This window comes from Homarus americanus, unplaced genomic scaffold (assembly GCF_018991925.1).
Source record: "Homarus americanus isolate GMGI-L3 unplaced genomic scaffold, GMGI_Hamer_2.0 scaffold52806, whole genome shotgun sequence".
NCBI classification, from domain to species: domain Eukaryota; kingdom Metazoa; phylum Arthropoda; class Malacostraca; order Decapoda; family Nephropidae; genus Homarus; species Homarus americanus.
In genome coordinates this window covers 10,658,123-10,682,690 of record NW_024720773.1, presented here as the reverse complement: position 1 = coordinate 10,682,690, position 24,568 = coordinate 10,658,123, and the positions used below count along the sequence as shown (strand labels likewise).

The 24,568-nt window shown below is 41.7% G+C and overlaps 1 protein-coding gene across 1 annotated transcript; it reads left to right on the top strand.

Moving 5' to 3' along the window:
- Positions 1-1,745: 1,745 nt before the first annotated feature.
- On the top strand, positions 1,746-11,747 carry LOC121861072 (doublesex- and mab-3-related transcription factor A1-like). Its single transcript, XM_042358615.1, has 3 exons — positions 1,746-1,925; positions 10,051-10,520; positions 10,704-11,747. Exons 2-3 carry the CDS (start codon positions 10,063-10,065, stop codon positions 11,134-11,136), a joined length of 891 nt encoding a protein of 296 aa, XP_042214549.1. The 5' UTR covers positions 1,746-1,925; positions 10,051-10,062; the 3' UTR covers positions 11,137-11,747.
- Positions 11,748-24,568: the final 12,821 nt, after the last annotated feature.

Here is a 24,568-nt window from a genome sequence, read left to right as displayed (position 1 = left end):
CTGAAGACTGGTACACACCTGAAGATTCGCACACACCTGAAGATTCGCACACACCTGAAGACTCGCACACACCTGGATGCTAGTACACACCTGAGGACTTTGTTCATATATTGATCACCGCAAAGGTAATTAGCCTTCTCCTTTTAACTCGACCGTAAACTTGTAATTGTACTTTCTTAAAGATATAAAATCAACACAATTTTATGACAATAATAATAATAATAATAATAATAATAATGATAATAATAATAATAAAATAATAACAATAAAAATGACACCACCAACAACTACTACTACTACTACTACTACTACTACTACTACTACTACTACTAATAATAATAATAATAATAATAATAATAATAATAATAATAATAATAACATATCTATACTTCCCCCAGCGCCAAGTTCAGCCATATGTATTACACTGAACAGCATTAACACGACACTTTATTGGTTGCTCTCCTCCCTGCCCTAATGTCACCTTTTAATACGACCACCTGTATAATGTAAAGTCTACTGCATAATGTAACTCAAAGTCAATTCTACAATGTAACTAAAACTCAACAGTATATTGTAACAACCAACACTGTCTCTTCAACAGTATATAATGCACATCATGTGATACAATGATAATGATGAAAGATTGCACAAAGACGCAATTAACTAGCTTACTAATACGACAGTGAGAAGGTCATTGTATAATTCTCTCCCTCTCTCTCCCCTCCCACTCGCTAGACCCTCTCCCTTCCCCGCCTCTCTCACCCCAGCACACGCGTTGACTGTCTGCCAAAGGGTGGGTGAGGGGAGAGGTGGGTGAGGGGGGGGTGAGGAGGGAGGGAAGGGGAGACGGTCATGAGGGAGGGAACCGTGGGAGGTGATGGTGGGAGGAGGAGGAGGAGGAGGAGGAAAGGGGGGATTTGGCGGGGAAATGAACAGTTGAGTGGGGGTAAGAGGGTTGTGGGAGGGAGGGAGGGGTGGACAGAGGAAGACGGGACCATCATCCTGAAGTGATTTCTTATATGTTGCATAATAGAACTTGTTTTGATTCTGATTTTGTTTTGTTTTCATTTTATAACACAGTTGGGGGGGGTGGGGGTTAGCATACACACTTACATAACATACACTCACGTGTAATTCAGGGAAGGTGGAGAAAACATCACTAGAACACAAGTTTAATTACACACAGCCCAGGTGGTCACTCATTTCAGGGGACACACACACTTATACCTGTCATGCTGCCGGCGTCACACTCCTCACGTCCATCATGTCTTATAAGGTGTTTACATTGGTACACCTTAGTAAATGTCAGTTGGTGTGGCCAAAGTGAAACTCATCACGGTGAGCCATGAATGAGGGGTAAATGAAAATGCGTTGTAAATATGCATTCGAGCTGATTAGCAAAACAGAGAGGTATATACATATATATCTAATTGCCTAAAAATTCAGCCAGACATTTCGTCATTGACCAGAGCCGAGGGCCCCGCACTGAGCATAATTCGAGCAGCCGTCTTGCTCATCTCCGCTGCCAGACGCAAAAGCTAATTCACCTACAAACATTTCTGTGTTTTTTAAAATGTCATCATTGACATGCAGATAACATTATTAAATCCCAAGTATCATTATATTATACTTTAATATAATTAAAAAAGTCGATCAAGAGAGATTGGACGAGACAGACTGTACAACAATTTCTTCTGGCAAAGTTTGGCCTTGTTGCTCTCCTGTTGAAATGTATCACTGTTGCTATGTGTAGCATCGAGAGCGGACGAACCGTTATAGTGCCTCATATCCCACGATCACTCGCACGCGATCACTCCGCGACTGACAGCCAATATCACCAATACTCTGTCACCAGTTTCAAACCTTCCAAGACGCCATTGTAGAAACCTGTGTCTTGGCAATGTTTATTAACCTTTAAAAGATGTGTAAGTAGTAAGACGTTTGTAAGTTCTGACATGATGTAATAACTATGTGATACCCTACGTCGGTTAAAAGCGTCCCACGGAGGAGTGTTGGGTGTGAGAGGATACCGTCAACATATAAAGAAACATCCTGAACTTGAAAACTCTTGAGTTCTGGCGTGAGGACATCGTCAACAGGAGTCCTTCGCATGTTAAAATCTGTCTGCGTGTGAGTGTGTCTGTCTGTCAGTCAGTCTGTCGCCACCTTGTGTGTCTTGAGCCCTTCCTGACGATGTGTTGGTGTCTGTAAGGTAGAAGAGGAGGCCTGTGCCACGCCCCTTCCTCCCCTCCTCTGCCGCTACTACTGACGAAGGGAGGACCTCTTGGTGGGTGGGTGCCGGCGGTGGCCAGGCCCCAGGTAAGGTGTTGAAAGGGTTACTGGGCAGTTACGAGTGTTATAGGTGTCTACGGGGCAGTTACAGGTGCTAAAGGGGCTACGGGGCAGTTACAGGTGCTAAAGGGGGCTACGGGGCAGTTACAGGTGTTGAGGGGATTACTGGACAGTTACAGGTGTTGAGGGGTTACGGGGCAGTTACTGGTGTTAAAGGGGAGCTACGGGGAAGTTACAGGTGTTGAGGGGTTACGGGGCAGCTACAGGTGTTAAAGGGGGTTACGGGGCAGTTAAAGGGGGGCTATGGGGCAGTTACAGGTAATAAAGGGTTACTGGGCAGTTACAGGTGTTAAGGGATTATGGGGAAGTTACAGGTGTTAAGGGGATTACGGGGCAGTTACAGGTGTTAAGGGGATTACGGGGCCGTTACAGGTGTTAAAGGGGGCTACGGGACAGTTATAGGTGTTAAAGAGGCTTCCGGGGCAGTTACAGGTGTTGAAGGAATTGCGGGGCAGGTACAGGTGTTAAGGGATTATGGGGAAGTTACAGGTGTTAAGGGGATTACGGGGCCGTTACAGGTGTTAAAGGGGGCTACGGGACAGTTACAGGTGTTAAAGAGGCTTCCGGGACAGTTACAGGTGTTGAAGGAATTACGGAGCAGGTACAGGTGTTAAGGGGATTACGGGGGCCTCATAACAAGCAAACAAAATCCCAGTAAATTTTGTGAGAGAAAAATCCCACAAAAATGACAAAAGGACAAAACAAATCATAAAATTCAATGGACAAAAAATCCCACAAAACCAAATATAGACTTAATAAAATCCCAAGAGAATAGTACAAAAGTCGACTCTATCCAGTAACCAAAATTGTAATGGAGAAAATCCCAACATTTATAAGTGACGAAATACCACCAAATAAATTATTGAGAAAAATGCTTATCACCGTGAACAAAATCCTAATTTATAATTAATGAATAAAATCGCAAAAATAAATATACGGTTTGTGGACAAAATACCCCTAAAACCCCCAAACTATGTGGACAAAATACCTTTACCCTAAAACTATGTGGACAAAATACCTTTACCCTAAAACTATGTGGACAAAATACCTTTACCCTAAAACTATGTGGACACAATCACCACCAAATTTCTGTAAGTGGACAAAATCCCACCTGATATTGTTTATCTAAGTTTCATCACGCTTTGAAGTTTCGGTTCAGTTAAGTGGGATTTTGTCTTCCAGTGGGGGTGAGGGATGTCGGAGGGGGGGGTGGGGGGGGAGGGGCGCCGGCCTCCGCATTCTTGTCAAGGACACTAGTGGCCTGGCTGACACGTGTAGCCTGGGAAACACACACACACACACACACACACACACACACACACACACACACACACACACACACACACACACACACACAGCCTCCATCATGGTGGTGCATTCTACACACACACACACACATGCCCGCGCACGCATCCTCCACCCCTATGTAACACTTATAATACCTAACACACACATACACAAAGTGGTTTCTTCACTGTGTAATACTACCACACACACACACACACACACACACACACACACACACACACTGTAACTTGTATGTTTCCCCCCGTGTTTCCTCCTCTCTCATTGTACTGTAAGCTTCTGGTAATTGACTCTTTCCCCATCTTCACCATGTGTAATGTACAGTCTGTCGACACTGTCAACCCTTACCTGCTATTTTATCTCGATAACCCGTAAATTATTATTATTATTAATCTGTTTTTTATTATTATTATTAATTTATTTATTTATTATTATTACTCTATTATTATTATTATTATTATTATTATTATTATTATTATTATTAATCTATTTTTTTTTATTTTTTTTTTTATTATTATTACACAGCCACCACCACTGTGTAGACCCTCGACAAACAGCATGATGTAACAGCCAGCAGACTCAGACAGTGTGGTCACATAACCCCCCACCCCCCTTTACTGGCGCCTCTGAATTATTTCCAACTGTCCCGTTTCATCAGACAATGTTAACTACTTCTTTTTATAACCAATTTTTATAACCAAACAGTCATCATTGTACGTGATAAGTTGTAACAATCGCGCTAGTTCACGGCTTCCACAGGTGAAACAATACTGCAGGTTAATAATTATATTGATGATATTTCTGGCCCAGGATTATCACACTTGATAATAACTTGTAAAAATCAGGGAATAGTTCAGGGTCCGGCCACTTGAGTAACCTTTAGATCGGCCAAGAATCATTTCACACGGCAAGTTGTATAAACCATCTTGAGATACTGAGTTTGTTTATTATTATTATTATTATTATTATTATTATTATTATTATTATTATCATTATTATTATTATTATTATTATTATTATTATCATTATTATTATTATTATTATTATTATCATTATCATTATTATTATTATTATTATTATTATCATTATTATTAATATTATTATTATTATTATTATTAAAGTGTTTACGTATCTTCTTAAGGTTGAGGTTGGCTGCCATGTATTTTTTTTAATAATTTACCCTAAGTCAGTATAGAGAGTTAATGTCCCTCGTTATTCCATTTTACGAGAAACTTTCAACTTACGAACATTTATTTAGAATCCTGGACCTAGAAAACACAAGAGAAACAAATGAGGAAATAACGATAAAAATATGATTAAAAAATGATAAATGTGGAATTTACGACTGAAAAATTACGATTATATAAAAAAAAGAATAATAAGCCGCGACATTAAGGATTCGTTCAAAAGTTATCTTCATCATGGCAGTCAGTTAATCAGCCTTGGCATTCAGAGAGCTGACTGACGCACCTACGAATGTGTGTGTGTTTCTCTGAATGTTTGTGAGTGAACGAGTGAATAAGCGAGTGAGTGAGTAAGCGTTCGTGCAATGTCCATGTCCAAATCATAGGTTAGTTATTGAGTCGCTTTACATTTTTTGTATACCTTTTATCCTATTTGTTCAACAATTTCATAGATTTGATCACAGAAAGCGAATTCATGTCCGTCGAAATTACACGCTGGTCACAATTTAAATATAAGTAACAACTATGTTCGATAATGTATAACTAAACGGGGGGGCGGTCGGACAGACAGGGGAGTGAGGGGGGAGTATTCGACGTTGCTTCAGGCTTGACAATAGTGACTTGAAAATCTCGCCAAACTCGAACGAAAATGAAAGAAACAAACACTAAACTTTTGCCTAATACTGTATAATCCAAAGCTTGATGACGTGTGCTTGTCTTGTCCTTAGTTGTTTTTTGCGAGGAGGTTTACCACACCAACCAAACCCAATTTACACTCGACTTATTTTAACACCACTACCACCAGATTACTGTAGTTACACATCTGTGCTCGTATGAAACATCACATCTACATAATACTGTACACACATAAAATTATCAATATTAATATTATTATTACTATTATTATTTTACTTCTTACAGTACAGTGCCCCACCTCTGAGCTGAATAAAATCGTCTGGTAATAGGGAAATAAAGCATTAAAAACAACAGTGGTGTCCCCCGTATAGTAAAGGGGTTAAAAACCACTTAATGTCTAACAGGTCCTCATAAAAAGTTCACACACACACAGAAGAATGTTCACGTCTTTGTATAATCCTAAACCTTCCCTTGGAGTCTCCCGGGCAAGGCTCAAGCAAGTCCAGGAACCTCACAAGTTCTCTCTCTCTCGCTCTCTCTGGATCCGGGTTGGAAAAGATTATACTGTACACGTTAATATTACCACTTAGCTGCATCTGATGCTAAACCCGACGTATATAATCAAGGTATCGTTTTAATGCAATATTGATGTTCCTTTGAGATTAACCGAGCCAATTGGATGTGTTCGAGTACCTCCCCCCTCCCCCCCCTCCGTCTCCTTCAACGCCCCCTCCCCATCACTCCCAGCCCCACTCTCTCCTCCTTCTCCCCGCCCCCTTCCACTCCCTCCCCATATCCTCCTTCCCCAACCCTCCAACCATGAGCGAAATTCAACGCTATACAGAACTTTTGAGAATCAAGACTTTAAAACGTCAGTGCTTTTAACAAGTTCTAAAAGTACAGTGATGATATTGATCCAGAAATATTATCACTTATTGTACTGTTCAGGTGTATAGGGGACAACACCCACTAGCGATGGTTATCTAGTGTGTGTGTGTGTGTGTGTGTGTGTGTGTGTGTGTGTGTGCGCGCGTGTGTGTGTAAAAAAGTTAGCCTTGGAAGGTAATTTAATTTGTGGTCTGAAACATAAGGGTTAAGTTAGTCTCAGGTATCTTAAGTTAGCCTAAGTTAACATTTGGTATTTAAAGGCAAGAATTAAACTCAACGTATAAAGATTAATTACTCACGCGGTTAAGAGCTGTACACGTCGCCTTCACCTATGATGTGTAGGTTAGGTTAAGTGAGGTGAAGAGGTCGGTCGAGTTGATTAACCACAGACGGTCGTTAAGATGATAAACAGAGACTTGGGCATAAAGACACCCGTACACCGGCTCCCTCCCTCCCTCCCTCGCTTGTAAATATTATCAAGTTTTTCTCTCTCTCTCTCTCTCTCTCTCTCTCTCTCTCTCCCGAAGCTTGTGAATGGTTGGAGGTATTAATTGGGCCGCATCGTATTACCTATTTCACGCCTTGCTCCTCACTGACGATGTTTGGGTTTAATATTCCCGTAACGTGTCGAGTGTTTGGGTTTGGGTTCATGGGTTTAGGTTTATGGGTTCATGGGTTTGTGTTTATGGGTTTGGGTTTATGGGTTTGGGTTCAAGGGTTTGGGTTCATGGGTTTGGGTTTGGGTTTAGGTTTATGGGATCATGGGTTTGTGTTCATGGGTTTGGGTTTGGTAGGGGTAAGAGGAAGGGTGAGGGAGTGTGAGAGACTTAGGGAGGGTAATGGTAGAAGAAAGGGGTGAGAGACAAGGTAGGAGAAAAGAGTGAGGAAATGAGGAAGAATGAAAGACAGAGAACGTGGAAGAAGAAGAAGAAGAAGAGAGAGAGAGAGAGAGAGAGAGAGAGAGAGAGAGAGAGAGAGATACCTCACCTAACGTTTTTAAAATTTGTTGTCTAAAGTGTGTGTAGTAAATAAGAGAGATACTGAACACTGGTGCTTCAAGAGTCCTGAATGCTTTTAAAACAATAACATGAGAAGAAGCGGTGTGTGAGGGGCATATGTGAAGTGAAGAGTCGTGGAGGGGTGGGTGTACAGGGGAGAGGGGGAGGGTGGCGGGGAGGGTGGGGAGCAGGGGGGTGGGGGGAGCAGGGGAGGAGAGGGAGATAAAGGAAGAAGTGAGAGAGAGAGGTAAGAATAACGACAGGCACGTGTGGAGGAGGAGGAGAGAAAGAGGGTTTAGAAGGGAGGAAAGAGGAAAAGAGATGGAGTGGAGAGGGAGGAGGGATGGGAAAGTGTTGGAGAAGGGAGGAAAGGTTGGAGGAGGCAGGAAAGAGAAAAAAAAAGAGATGGAGGAGAGAGGAAGATAAGGAAAGAGAGAAGAGTGAACGGGCAGAGGGAAGGAGAGTAAGGAGAGAAGGAAGGAAGAAAGGAATAGTCAGAAGTAAAGAAAGAGGGCGCTCACCTTTCAACACCTGACATAGTTCTAAAAGTCGACGGATTCTGAGTCGCCATTAACCATATTTACCTTCATTAACAGGACCTCATGATGATTAGGAACCTCTCAGACACCCTTACACCCTCACCACACCCTCACCACACCCCCACTAACACCACCACACCCACACCGAGGCCATTACACCCATCTGCTCAGATACCAGACAGCCAGACAAATAAATTTCGACCTCAGACGCGTAAGATAGAGGCAAGAACCAAACGTGGCAGCTTCGACCTCTTTAACTCAAACTTTTGTAGGTCGTCGACTTCCGTATGTCGAATATCACTTGGATTTGGGTTTCGCTGCGTCTAATGCCACTTATCATTGTCTTCAGAGTGTCGAAATGCATTTGTATAAAACTGAGGGTTGGATTATGCTTGTGGTTGTCGAATACCAGTATCACTAAGAGGTTCAGGTCGAGTTTCACCTCGTCTCGACTTGTGTGTGACGAATTTTACTCAATTTCGACTTTTTTTTTCCGAATTACCGTATGATTCGACCTGTACACGTCAAAGACTCCTATAATTCGACCTGTACACGTCAAAGACTCCTATAATTCGACCTGTACACGTCAAAGACTCCTATAATTCGACCTGTACACGTCAAAGACTCCTATAATTCGACCTGTACACGTCAAAGACTCCTATAATTCGACCTGTACACGTCAAAGACTCCTATAATTCGACCTACACACATCAAAAGACCTCGTACTCGACTCAAGTCTTCCTCATTCTCAATTAAGGTCTCCTCCCCCCCCTCCAGCTTGACCTTGTTATCGTGAACGGCGACCTGGCGTTATTGATTTTTAGGTCTATGATTTGTGTTGTCCCCGCACCTTCCCGCTCGTCCTTGACCTCTTGCACTCAATATTTACTCGTCCTTGACCTCTTGCACTCCATGTTTACTCGTCCTTGACCTCTTGCACTCCATATTTACTCGTCCTTGACCTCTTGCACTCAATATTTACTCGTCCTTGACTTCTTGCACTCAATATTTACTCGTCCTTGACTTCTTGCACTCCATATTTACTCGTCCTTGACCTCTTGCACTCCATATTTACTCGTCCTTGACCTCTTGCACTCAATATTTACTCGTCCTTGACCTCTTGCACTCAATATTTACTCGTCCTTGACCTCTTGCACTCCATATTTACTCGTCCTTGACCTCTTGCACTCAATATTTACTCGTCCTTGACCTCCTGCACTCCATATTTACTCGTCCTTGACCTCTTGCACTCAATATTTACTCGTCCTTGACCTCTTACACTCAATATTTACTCGTACTTGACCTCTTGCACTCAATTTTTACTCGTCAGGCCAGATTAGGTGAGGTTAGATTAGGTTTGATTGTTAGGTTTGGTTAGTTCAGGTTAGGTTAGGTTTGGTTAGGTCAGGTTAGATTAGGTTGGGTTGGGTTAGGTTTGGTTAGGTTAGGTCAGGTTTGATTAGATTTGATTAGGTCAGGTCAGGTTGGCGTTAAGGTGTTTAATCACACGGCAGAAGGTGGGGGGTGCCTAATCTTCAGGTGATCCCAATTCCCGTCCACCAGGGGGGAAATTAAACCTCGCCATGGACACACTGACAGAGGCGTTGGCTCGTGTTCAAGTCTTAGTTTTGTATTTCATTCATCCAATCTCCTTTACCGATCGACTGGAGAGGGCAGCTGGCGCCAAGAATGATCACTGACACTCGCTTCATTCATTCATTCATTCATTCACTGTTTACTTCTCTAATGGGCGAATTAAGGTTGATAATCCGGATGGTGATGACTGATGACTCGTGTGTAGAATCTTATGGTACCAGTGATTTATCGACGTGTGAGGTGGCCTTTGTTTGGATGATATAATGTGTCGGTAAGCTTTGTGTGTGTGTAGGTGTGTGTGTGTGTAGGTGTGTGTGTGTGTAGGTGTGTGTGTGTAGGTGTTTTGTTTTTGTGTAGAGGGAGTGGAAGCGGTTGCATCCATCAGCAGGGTTCAGTGCCTCAACGTCAAGGTCAAGGTGTTGGCCCAGCTGGTGTAAGGCGGATGGGGCTGCACCTCACCACAACACGGAGATGCTGCTGTAATCTTTGTGTGTGTGTGTGTGTGTGACCACCTAAGGTACAGTATTAACAAGGTTGGTGGTATCATTACAGAACTGGTGCATCATGGCTATGGCTCCTAAGAAGAAGATTGACTTTTTCAACGGTGGTCGGGGAGTTGACCGGAACGAGCCCTTCTGTGAGCAGGATCCTCGCCGCCAGCTGGCAAGACCCGAGGTAGTGCCTGAATCTTATGGCTACGGCGGGGACTGTGGCCGCTACCCCCCCAGCTCTCCAGGGGGTTACATGCCCCCCAACAGCCCCAGTGTACACCAGTACCACAGCGACTACCCCCACCCCAGCAGCCCCACTGGACAGCAGTACCACAGCGACTTCCACCACCCCACCACCTCTCGTAGTCAGAGCCCCACGGCATACGACATCGGGCAAGAGGGGTACACCTCCTCCGGCGGCTACCCCCCCAATAGCCCGTCAGACTTCGGAGGGTCGAGCGGAGTCGATGGTACAGCTGGACCCTCTTCTCCCGCCGATAATGATTCCAGGAAGAAAAAGCGAAAACAACAGTAATATCATCTGTCTCTCTCTGTTATAATAATTTATTGAAATACAAACTGACCATCAGGTGTTGTTCAACTTACGCTAGTAGTAAATATTCATGGCCTACTTTATGCTCTGTGATGCCATAGTAAACCAATACCTGTTTGTGTTTAGTATTTAAAACTCTATATCATTTACTTTCCTTTCAGGTGTCGTCTGTGTGCTAACCACGGCGCTTATGTGCAGGTGAAGGGCCACAAGTGGTACTGCCCGTACCGCGAAAACCACACCTGTGAAAAATGCACAATTACTAAGAAGCGCCAATTCTACATGGCGGAACAGCAGAAATTAACGCGAGAACAGCAACAGACGGCCCAGCGAGGCGGCACCCTTGGAGGCTGCGGCATCGTTGGTGGTAGTGGTGGTGGTAGTGGTGGTGGTGTTGTTGGTGGAGGAGCGAGCGAGGCACCCTGCAACATACCCAGCGGAGTTCCCATGGAGACGACACAAGCGCCGAGACAGACAGGTGCGCCCACCGACTTCCCCCGCCTAGCAGAGCTGGTGAGAGAGACCTCCAACATCATCAACGAGGACTTTTTTGCGATGATCGACAAGGTGGTGCGGCCCAAAGCTCAACACTGACACCTTCCCCACCTAGTGGCCGACCTGTGAACTGAGGTGGAGTGTGTAACATGCAAGTGATCGTCATTTTGTGTCAAAAGACTTAAAGCCAGTTAGAAATACGTGAACTATTTATTTTTACTTGGAGAATAAGTGAACCGAATTATATTTAAGTGTAAAAATAAGCGAACCGAATTATTTACAAGTGTAGAATACAGAAATTGACTCGTTTTTACTTGGAAGAAATGCACCGAAGCGAATTGTTTTCAAGTGTAAAACGCCCACAAACCAGCCATTTCTAATACCCAATCGGCTTGAGATGATCAAGTTATTCCAAGAATCAAGTGTGTGAGCTCCAAGGGGGAGTGTGTGATAGTGATGAAGTAATCAGTACCTGCTGGAGACTGTGATGAAGCCTCGTGATACGTTACCATAAGTCGCTCCCTGACCACAGCGCCTCGGTCACCAATCAACTCTTCTATTATTTTCAACACTAAATTTTAACCCTTAATAAGCTAGTACATTCTGGATCTTTATTCGCAGCTTCTGAGTTGTCTATTTATTTAGCATATTGTGATCATTTTTATTTTGATATTGTCTTGTGTAGTAAAGTAGAGCTTTCCTATTGTTCAGTGACGAGTTCTTAATTACAAACCCAGAAAACTATCCAATATTGAGGTTGTTTCTTAGGCAAGTTTCGGCAGATATTTAGGTCTTAAACTTTTTATTTGGCAACTTCTGGCACTACTCGATAATTCCTGACCATTATCTTGGCTTTCCCAGACATTTACCCTAAGCAAGGTCTCGTTTGGTCTCATTTCCCAATGTGTCTTGACTGCCGTCGTCTGTAGCTGTGTCGAAGTGAGTGCCTCTTATGTGGCCAAATTTTTAATCGTGCAAATTTATACAATTAGAATTAATCTTTACATTTATCTCCTCTATTTATTGTTAGCTGACAGTGAACAAGTGTGTGTACTTAACGACGTGCATGTGGCTGTGTGCTGGTACAAACGTGGTTGGGTACTATACGTGTTGTTGTGTTTACTCTTAAGCTTCTAACTAGTCTTTCACTTGTTGCTTTTTGTCTTGACTGTCAGACCATCTCTGTGTGGTGAGCTCTGCATTAAGTAACTCGTATATACGCTGTATCAAACTCCCGTAATGATAAAACAAAACAAAAAAACTCTAGCTATCCTTACGTGCTTTTGTCTCTCACCAATACATATACCAGTCACACACACACACAGACACACACACACCAGGCACGTAGGGATACCAGTTAAGAGTCTTCGTAAACTGACCTGACTGACCTGCTATCGTAAATGACGGCCGCGAGTGGTGCTGTAAAACTCGCAACACAGACATGGTTTGTTAACTTATCCAACTTGTTTTAGTATTGGCTAGTAGGAGAGCCTTCACGGAGGTTGCGATGCATGTAAACAAACAACAAAGGAAGGGGCTAGAGAGTCCTCGGGCAGTGGAAGGGAATAAAACAGGGAATGGTGTGGAAAAGAGATGGAAAGGGAGAGGGGAGTATTGTTGGTTAGGGACACAGAGGGCGGGGTAAGACACAGAGGGACAATTGGGAGGAGGAAGGGAAGACGATTGGGTGGGGAAAGTTAAGGGAAGTAAAGGAAGCTGTAGAGGAGATTAGTGGAGGGACTGGGGGAAATAGGGTACCATATTGGAGGAAGTAGGGAAAGTTTTAGGGGAAGTAGGGAAAGTTTTAGGGGAAGTAGGGAAAGTTTTAGGGGAAGTAGGGAAAGTTTTAGGGGAAGTAGGGAAAGTTTTAGGGGAAGTAGGGAAAGTTTTAGGGGAAGTAGGGAAAGTTTTAGGGGAAGATGTAAAAGAAAGGGAAATTTATTTAGTTAGTACAGATAATCATTTGACGCTGTAAGGTTATTATTATAGACTGTTAACTTAATAACTGTACCACATGTTGGTCAGTGAGTCAACCAGTGTTATCTTAAGTAGGTTGGCTATCTGGGTCAGTTTAAGTGCTTGTTATCAGGGGTTCAAAGTTAGCACGATATCATTTACTGTGTGTATGTGCTTGCTTGCTTGTGTGTGTGTGTGTGTGCAGAGGACGTGTTATACTTACTCTGAACCCCTGAACTGAACCCTTATATACTAACTCTGAACCCCTGAACTGAACCCTTATATACTCTACATCAATTGTCAACCCACCTCCGAGTACAAGGTATGGGTGTGACACACACACACACACACACACACACACACACACACACACACGACCCTCCAACTACTATACTGAGGCAAATTACATAACGTGGTGGACTTTGAACAGATGGCTAACTATGTGTGTTTTTTTTATAACACTAAAGGAATGATGAGCTTTACGTAAACACAGTGCCAGTAACACCAACCATTCTATTATCTTCACCGTGAGATATATAATGTATAGGGAGTTATTTACACCGATTAGCTCAACAGTGGGAGTGATTATCAGCCAAAGATTATGAGTTACTTTAAATATCATGTATAAGAAGTTTTGAACAGGAGGTTATAGTGAAAGGATTTTTGTTGATATGAGATGAGGAGGAAGAGTGATTGGTTAGTTAGTTACCTGGAGACTCTACTGTACCTTGACCACTTTGAGTGAGATGATTTTACCTCTTCAGTACGATGACTTAACCCTTTGAGTAAGATGTCATAACCCCTTTCACTGCGATGACTTAACCCCTTGAGCAAGATGCTTTAACCCTTTAAATACATCTTAAGACATCGTACTCAAGAGGTTAAGTGGGCATTTTCATTTAGTACTCGTTAGGAAACAGTATCAACCAACTTACAGAGATAAACTTTGGCGAGTCAGGACTATGATGTATAAACTGACACCTTCAAACTCTTTTTTTTTCATGTCATCCTCAATGGGGAAAAAAAACTACTTTCCCCACCTAAAAGAGACCGTGTTACACCCTCCCTAACTAACTAACATTCGATATCGTGTACTAATAAATCTTTCTCACCCAATATACTCTGGTTGTAAAGAACTATCATCAAACACAGACAATATGCACAGAAAACCCGACACAATAAAGCCGAGGTCTGAAGCCACCGATACACTGGGACATTCTCAATAATATAAGAGGGAAATGACACTATATATATGCTTTGGAAAAATACAGATTGAAAGACACTCGTTTCCTTTATTCAAATATTGTAGGTTTGTGTGTCTGGATGTACTGTACACACACACACACACACACACACACACACACACACACATTTATTAAATAAGTGTGTGTGTGTATGTATGTGTGTATGTATGTATGTATGTATGTATGTATGTATGTATGTATGTATGTGTGTATGTATGTATGTATGTAAATATAGGCAATAGAGGGCGGGTATACATGAACGTTTTCTTACACAAATCATTACGACACACACATGACCGGTATAGAGAAACAGTCCCCAAGTACAGCGGTTTAGGACAGAGGATCCAGAACAGTAAAAAGACCTGGAATGGGTAAACGTCTCACTCTATCTCGCGGCTCCTTCCCACTCCCCTTCCCTTCCTCCCTCCCTTCCCTCTCCTGTTCCACCCCCTTCCTCACCTCGCCTCTGTCTCGGGAAATAACACATTTACTCCCCAACCCTAGGTCTACCTTGGTCTAACTCAAAGTCAACTTAAGTTTGGAAAGGAAAAAAAAAGACTTCACGTGAGAGCACTATGTTACGACGACAACTTGTTGGATGGTTTACGTGTGTCTAGGTCTAAATCTTAAAGCAGACGAGTGGGAAGATAATGTAAACACTATCGAGGAATGAATTATAATGCGTTTTTTGACTGCTCTGGAATCTTTAGTTCGGTTCATTAGGCAACTCTAAATTGGGCTTAAGAGCAACGTGACCAAACTCCTATATGATTACAGCTAAACTCTTATTTACTGAAGTGTTAGCACTGTAATATCTCATCATCAAAGCTAACAATGCTGCAGCTATTCCTATCTTACTACAAGGAAACCCCGTAAGTTACTTTAGCCGAAGCTACTCTCCGTGGCTGCAGCAAAACGCTATCTTGTTGCATCTCCGTTTGTCATTGGTGTTTCAATAGACGCAGTGTGATCTGCCTCTGTTATAAACTGTATCTAGTGAACTTCAATGCCTTCTATTATAAGCATCTGCGTAACTTAGGACTAGCATACACTTATATGTTACTATCAAACACACACCATAAGGGTCGGATTCTCATAGGTTCCTACGTTAAATTTCCTCGGTCACTGGAGATGTAAGAACGTTTCTATCTGGATGCACAAACTGAAGCACATAACGTCCAAAATGACCCCCCCCCCCAAAAAAAATAAAGACACACACACACACGCGTTCTCACATAAGCAGTAAAGGGCAAAAATTCAACGCTTTGGAACTCTATGAATCTGATCCGCAAAAAAATATTCCCTGATCCCGGTAAAAATTTATATCTTAAAAATAAAAGTAAGAAAGAGTTGGCTTTAACTAGCAAGTGTGAGGCGAGTTCTGTGATACCTTGGTGCAGTCTAATATAAGCCTTAATGTTTATATATGCAGTGTAAATTAATACAGAATTTCCACCTTTTTTTAGCAGTGATGTATTGTTTCGGCTCATTCACGTATTAGTGACTGGGGGAGGGGGGGGGGGGGGACTCGAACCAACCCAGCCAAACCTTGTCCAAAATGCCCCTTTTTGAGATCTTTAAGTTAAATGCGGTGTTGGTTAGGTTAGGTTGGTAGTAATTCTTGAGGTCCAACCATGGTCGTGTTTAGCCTATGCTGCAGTGCTTGTTGGTAGCTACTGTATGTGTTTTCTTAGTAAGTTAGGAACCTCTCATCATCATCATCATCTTTTATTATTAGTTTCCCTATGTGTTCAAAGTGGAGTTCGACCATTCACCCTTAACCACACTGTAGAGATTTAAACTAGTGTCAGGCGTGTCAGATGTAAACCACCGTGTCAGGTGTGTCAGATGTAAATCACTGTCAGGTGTGTCAGATGTACACCACTGTGTCAGGTGTGTCAGATGTACACCACTGTGTCAGGTGTGTGTCAGATGTACACCACTGTGTCAGGTGTGTGTCAGATAAGGTCATAATTGTGTTGTTGTCCCAAACGAAAGTAAGGTCACTCCATCACACCTCAAGTGATGTGTGTGGACCAACTTACTGTGTCCCAAGTGTAGGATGGACCGTTATATCTTACCCCAAGTGACAACCACTTTACCCCTATCTCCCTCTGTCTGTTATGGTCCTCTGTGAATTCTTCCCTCTTCATTGTGGTGTCCCTAAGTGAACACTGAACCACTTTTCTGTATCTCATGAGAAGTTGGGGGCCACTTTGCTACGTCCAAGATAGATAGATAGATAGGTATAGATATATATATATAAACCTCTTCCTGTGTCCTCTACAGGGTGTGGCTACTTCCAGCGCACGTCATCACCACCAGGTCCAGCCACACTGTTGTCATCCCCCAATATGCATTCATATTTAAGTAATCTCCTGCCAAATATGGACGCGAGATTGTCTATGCAGAATGATAATCTACGATGAACAAAGACAAGTAGTACAGAGTGTGTGTGTGAGTGTGTGTGTGTGTGTACGTGTGTGTATGTGTGTCACTCCCGTACTACTCGTCTTTACAGGCTGTGTGTATCAATAACTGTATTAAGAGATATATTGTGAAATGGAGCCAATATTTCTTTTATTTTTTGTTTAGTTTTCGGCGGCGTCAATCCCTGAACATGAAGGTGTGAGGGACGGCCGCTTTCCTGCACTGTCTCACCATAATTCAGAGTTTTCTTTTTTTTATTATTATTATTTAGTACCACATTTACATTCAATTGACATTTTTCAAAGCTATAGTATTGTGCTCGCGAACCATTTACCAAGTTCCTGGATCATCGAGATTCTCAAGGGAAAAGAAAATCGTACTATGAATATTTCTCATGACTAAACGTATTCAAGAATGTAAACAGACTCATTGACCAAAGCTTCAAACGCTAAAAAAATAAAAAAAATAGCACAAAAATTATACTAAGACACTAGGTTCATTCTGCAACAAACGGGATACCAAATTATTGTACAGAATATTCGGAAGGATTCAATGAGTTAATTTGTATTTTTAACTGAAGTCAATTAGCAAGGAACGATCTTAAACCTTTAGCTATGAGAACTATTCATCTTAAGAGCCTTTGAGACTCTTGTGTCTTATGATCCTCTGCTTGTCCTGAGATAAATGACACAGACTATACGGTTGTCTGGTCCATCATCCCTTAACAAGCACACGAACGACGTCATCAAGTGGTTGGCGGACTGAAAGTTGTTGCTTGTTACTTGTGTCGCATCTGTGTTGTTGAAAAATATTGTCCAAATATACAATAGGAGATTCAGGCTGCCTGTATCCATGTGACAGCATTATGAAGCCTCACTTGATCATGCAGTTTTATTATGCCATAAATTTCCCAACATACAATACATGCTAAGTCTCAGTAGCATATGAGAGAGTTGAAAGGATAAATTTCATGCCTCATCGCCACTGTGTTCTAGTTACTCCAGTAGATTTACATACATGTGATATTTGATAGTTTCTACCATGTCCTTAATACACTTTTAACAGTTATTTACTTTGTATTAGTTAAGTTCTCATGCTGCCAGAGACTGAAACCCAACCTGGTGTAGTAGAGGACTTGGCGTCATTATTATTAGCAGTCCAGTTTGCTGTACGCCATTTCTCGTGTTAGAGCTAGAGAGAATAAACATATGTATTGTACAACGCGTTTTATTGCTCTCCTCAATTTAGTGACGGGTCGGTGCACGCGATCCCTCCATTTGTACACGTCTGCACTTATTGTATACATATGTGATGCTCATGTCAACGGCCCCTACGATATATAGTGTACAGTCACCCAAAAAAGTCCTGTCGCGAACCCCGAGATTCAGACTCGTGAACCCGAAGCAGTAGACACCGATACATTATTCTTTCCATAAATGCTTCTGAATCAAGAGTCTGAATCTCGGGGTTCATGGTTCGCGACAGGACTTTTTTGGTGACTGTACATGATTCCAGGTGTACACGATTTAAGGTACATATGAACTTGATGATGAACATGATTTTGAGCACAGTTTTATGTATACACAGCCTTCATGTAATAATAACAATGAAACAATAATAAGAGAAAAAGAACAAAAATAACAGCTACAACAACAATAAACCAAAATAATAAAAACAATATATTCGTACAAAGACCAATATGTCTCAGGTCATACTATGAAAAATAAAACAAAATACTGTACGACAAAAAAATACCTCAGCTACACGAGTTACCTTCTGTACGTACACGGGTAATACGTACAGTACGACAAAGCCTTGACGTACACTTGTGTTAAGAGTCGGCTTAAACCAAGGGACCATCTGAGTCGGGGGGGACACCACACGGCAGGATATGGTGAATAATCCTTGAATATCCTTAAGAGGCAGTCCGCGGTCCTTCTGAATCAAGGAGGCGAGAGTGCAAGACCCACCACTCCAACAAGACCCACCACTCCAACAAGACCCACCACTCCCTCAAGACCCACCCACACTCCCTCAAGACCCACCACTCCCTTGTTTAAACTCAGGGAAACATTTACCCTCCCCCCCTCTCCCCCACTCCCTCTCCTCCATCCCCTTCCTCCCTCCTCTCCCCAACTCCCCCCTCCCTCTCCCCACCTCCTTCCCTCCTCCCCCTCTCCCCAACTCCTTCCCTCCTTCCCTCTCCCCACCCCTTCCCTCCCTCCCTCTCCCCACCTCCTTCCTCCCTCCCCTCTCCCCAACTCCTTCCTCCTCCCTCTCCCCACCCCTTCCTCCCTCCCTCTCCCCACTCTATTCCCTCCCTCCTCGTTCCGTCGCCCTTGATAGACAACGCGGTCCAACAAGTTAATATTGCCAACAGTTGCGGGTGTTATATTGCTGCCTTGACTAACTACCACAGCTTAGCTTCACAAGATAACACGAATACACCTCACGGATATTACTTAACTGAAGGCTGGGGGTCAGAGAGAGAGAGGCTAAATGGTTTATTCTTTTATTATTATTTATATTAATTATTAACGTTCCCTGTACTGTTCTCTTCTACACACAAACAAACATCTACCCTTGAATTAGTTCTCTAAAGGTTGAGACAGACAATCACTTCAGATTTATATTACCCGATTAACTACATCCACCTTTACATCTTAAACAAGCTAAACAGAGACGACGACGCGAACATAAAGCAGTATTCCTCACACCATCCAATAGGGGGGAAGGGGAGGGGGGGGTCATGTACGCCTTCCTTGACTTATATAATTAAGCGACGCCAAGTGCCTGACGGGTCATTGGCATTGTTAGCAAGTTAGATAATGAAGGAAGGATACACTTACACAAGGAGGAGGAGGAGGATTCAGGATTCTCCCTACAAGTCCTTAAGGATGTCAAGTGCCAGGGTTACCGAGAGAGAATGAGTATAGGATCCCATTAAACTATCTTAACGTCATCCAATCACGAAATAAATGCCAGAGTGAGAAAGTGAAAATGTATGAGTGTGTGTGTGTGTGTGTGTGTGTGTGTGTGTGTGTGTGTGTGTGTGTGTGTGTGTTAGCCCTTTTCCATCCCTTTCCTAACCCTTCCCTATTATCTCCTTCTCCTTTGACCTTTTCTCTCATACACCTAATCCACTGTAATAATCTACGGCTCAATGTAAACATCAGCAGGATAACTATATTAAACCCACACGTATACATCCACTAAGTCGCTAATATCGCTTTGTTAATTCTATAAAGAGATTGTTGTTGACTGATTCGCAGGTGTGAGGGGAGGGAGAGGTGTGGGATATGCCCTTTGTGGTGCATGAGGGAGGGAGGGAGGGAGGGAAATGGGGAAGGAGGGAGAGAGGAAAGGGTGTATGTGCGTGGAGAATGAGGACAATAAAACCAGTGCACCAGAGAAACTAGGATAAAGGAGTTGGCAAGAAGATATAAACCAACTGACACACAGCATAATAAAAAACCAAATCATGATTGGTGAACTGACGGGTCGGATGGCAGCGCCGAGAGACTGACAGGGCTGGAGGACATCAAAGCCTAGATCTGACGTGAATAATGATCACAGCAAAAGAGGAAACCCTATATTTTCTGGTTTTGTTTTCACGAGTCAGCTGATAATGTGTAAGCTTTTATTTATTCGTCACAGATATATAATTATCGAACACCTGAGTGAATAAAATTGGCAATAAACACGATATGTCATTTCATCTTACTTATACAAAATGCTTTGTCGATTTCAGTACATTGCGTTAGAAGATAATATGGCAGTCGTGTGTGTGTGTGTGGGTTGCTGTGTTACACCTCTTACAGCCTGAGCCAAATGTAGCACCACGGAGTACAAAAAAAATAACAATTCGATGTCGTCGTATTTAAAGCACAAGCAAACAAACAATAAGGGTATAACAAAACACACCAGTTCAAACAAATGTGAACTACATGACACATTAGGAATAAGGTCTAAAATGGAGTCTGAGTCCCTGGCTGTATATGGCAATGTAACCCTGACCGATTGACTGTCTCTGCTGACCAAAAGGGGCATATCTCACAAGGAGGCGGACCCCCCCCCCCCCAGCCCCCACCTGTGAAGCACCATCTCATTAATTAACACAGTTAAAAGACCCAGTCATTTGTCCTAAAAAAAACTCTTCAGTAACCAGTTTTCCAGTTATGTTTATAATTCGTCTCTTGCAAAAAATCTAACTTCAAGATTAGTTAGTTGGAGGTCAGGTGCATCCAAATTAGCAGCCAACACTTGCAAGGTCAAAGGTGAAAAAAATAACAACAAAGTGTGCAGTGTTGGCAAGGTCACTAATATCCCTGTGCTTTAGTCTGATACCTTGAGTTGTCCCTCACAAGTAGCTACTTAAGGAGAATGGGGAAGTGCTACTGATTTTACAATGTTTTGGTTAAGTCAAAGTTACTGAATTAAAAGGCAAAATAATATATAATAAAAATTAGTCTTCTGAATTGTACAGCAAATCCTTATACACTGTAAAGATAGGAGGAGTCACAAAGAGCTGGTCTAAAGTGACAAGTTGTGGCCCTCGGAATATATCTCGCTTGTGATGATCTTTTATTTATTTACCAAAGGTTGCATAATGTGAACCAGTTTGGCGTTTGTTGTACTTGACGTTCATACATAACCTGCCCGCTGGTTATACTGATGTTAAGTTACACCTTTTATCAGTGTTTCTAAAACGTCTTCAGGTATTCACTCCTAATGAGCGTTTGTACCTGTAAATAGCTTCAGTTCATCTGTCTGCTATTTGTCGTCCCAACATAATGTATTGGGCTGTAAGTTACGGGTTTAACTCTTGATATCATACCAACGTCAAGAGGACACCTGGTGGGCCGAGCACACCTGAACACTGATAAATTCTGCTTCACCACACACACACACCACTGTGCCTCCCACTCCTTGATTAATATCCCAGCAGACAGTTCCCCACTCAACACAACCCAATCACAAAAATAAAGACAAAACTATATAAGATTACAGATTACTTAATACCTTACATGAATCTGGGCTGGTGGGTGTACAGTAAGAATACACGGTTACTAGGCGTGTTTGTGAAGAGAGACAAAGAGCACGAAAATCACTATTATTCAGGTCTGGTTTGTTTTAATGTATAAATTGACTTAAATCCTTTCAAGTCGTATAGATTATTGCCGTGATCCATTACTGTAAATTTATTTTTATTAAAGGGGGAGAGCACAGTGACGCCGATGCTCTCTTAGTGGGGGGAAAAGCTGATGTTCTAGCAAAGGGAGGCATTCACGTCAAGAAGCTCTGTCATACTCTATGGTTGGTCCAGACGTCCACGCTAGTTTTTTTTTTTTAAGTGGTAAATGGAGTCAACGTAAAGAAGGGCATCACTGCTTTATTTCTGAATCTGGAGTCTAGATAATCCTTAAGTTTCTAAAAGTTACTTACTTTCTGATGCAGTATTAGTGTGAGTTACGGAGAGTCACAATTGGGGAAACTGGTGGAGGATTAGTTTATTTTTTTTATTTTTTGGAAGATGTGTTACTGTACCAAATTATGACAACTTAATATAATATCGATGCTTGTTAACTGATGGTACGATATATGATTTTGGTTAACGAAGATTTAAACTGATAAATACATATAACGCGTTAAGTTAGGTTAGGGGCACCAAGTAAACCTTATAGTGATCTGCCCTTGACAAACAGTGACGGCGAGGAATGAATCTGGCAACAGTTAATGACTGTGGTTTAGTGTACACATTTCAACACCGACAATCCTAAATGAGTTTTGTTGATTGCTGAAGTAAAATACTAAAAATTGGGAAACCGAAATTGACCTTTTAAGATAATTAACACAAAAATGAGATGAATTCTGTCCAGGATACAGTTTACAGTCTACACTGGCCGCAGGTTTATCTATATTGCTGTGCATTTATTGTAATAGTAATTTATAAATATGTTTCTACCATTTTTATCATCTACATAAACTGTATATAAGCAAAAAAAATGATAGGGAAAGTTTATATAGCACAGGTACATATAAACTGTAACACACCTGTATTTTCTTCACTATTGCTAATCTAACAGTATTTTCCTTTACTATTGCTGATCTAACTGTGTTTTCCTCCTACAGCCTATACAAACTATATTTTCCCCTACGGCCTATAATAAATAATATTGGTTGCCTCTCGTGTAACGAGGATGGCCGGCCCGAGGGCCACCTAGGGCCGGCAAGTGAAGGGGTTATTATTATTACCCCTTCAATAATAATTATGTCTAACCCATTCAGTACGATGACTTAACTCATTCAGTACGATGACAACCCACTCAATACGACGACTTAACCCCTTCTGTACGTCATTTATATATTGGACGGATCCTAACACTGACTTCTTTTCAGTGATACACACAATCACTATACACCCAAACTCATTTCTTTTTTCAAGTAAACTAAAAAAGCAAAACACGGCTCAGGGTGAGAAATGCCAATTATTTAGCCATCAACCATTAACTTTTGAAAATTATAAACCTACATTATATATTTCCTTAAGGTTATAATTACAGACATTATTGGAGTAAACTCATAGCCTATCATCATTAGGAAAGGACTGTGTTATTCCCTAAAGCCTACTTTCCTTTGGTATCATATTGGCTGGATCGAGCAGTGTGTGTAGTACTTGGCGGATAATACACAAAGTTTTCTGGCGTTTCTCATTATTCATCGTTATTTAATTAATATTACATTTAACACTTACAAAAGATATTTTTATCTTAAGACAAATTCACTGATCTCATACCATATGTTAATAAACTAGTATATACCTTAATAAAACAACAATCTAAATTACAGGCGTCTATTTTTAAAAGGCTTCAATAATAACTCGATATGACCCACTTACTTGCAAACTATCAGAATAAAAGATTTCCTAGATATAATTCGTATTAAAATCCTACTGTATAGCGAAGGATATTGTTAACTTGTTACATTGTTGTTCCCTGATGGGCGTCTTCTTTATTTCAACGCTATTTGTGTCACTGCTCAAACAAGAATTATGATATACTACAGTGCACCTCTTCTCTATCTCTCCCTAACACTTGTCCCTGGGTGTCATTTAATGAAAACAAAATTGTCTTCCTCGTCACTTACCAGTAATAAAATGATGCAACAAATTCTCTGTTGGTGGAGTTAACATCACCCTGACGTAGGTTCACAGCCATGTTTGTTGTTGTCCGTCCCAGGAAGCGCCAATATCCACCGGTAATTCACAGTAACACTTTCACTGGTGTCTCTCTTATATAAACAGTCAATAAAACGTACAATATTTCACAATAACGATATAACATTAACAGAATTACATGTTATTCAGCGCACAACAGACAGGGGGGTTTACCCCAAAAATTTTGGCGAGCTGGTGTAGCAAAGCCAAGTCTAGACAACAAAGACTATATACTCAAGACAGGAATGAGTGTAAAATAGTCAGTAATAATACTAGCTGGAACCTCAAGGCACAGTGACGTCATTTTATGTAGTCCAGAGTTAAGATGGCGCTGCAGTCGTACTTAAGTGACGTCAATTTGTCGTCTGTATGATTTCAAAATCTTGGACTACAGCTAAGAATAGCCATTTTATAATCAGTAAAATTATTGTGCTTGTTTATTTCAATAAATATAAACAAAAAGAATGCATTTTCATGGCCAAGAACTCTACTGAAAACAAGGTCATTTATTCCCCAAATTTATGTAACAACATGGCAGGTGACTCATCACTTTGCAGTAATTGTATGATAATTGTGCAAGAGAAAAGATTTTGTCTTATAATTTCTAAACTCATCTAAGATCTTGAAGTAATGGAGTATGCATGCATGCATACATACATGCATACATAAATGAAGATTGATATGT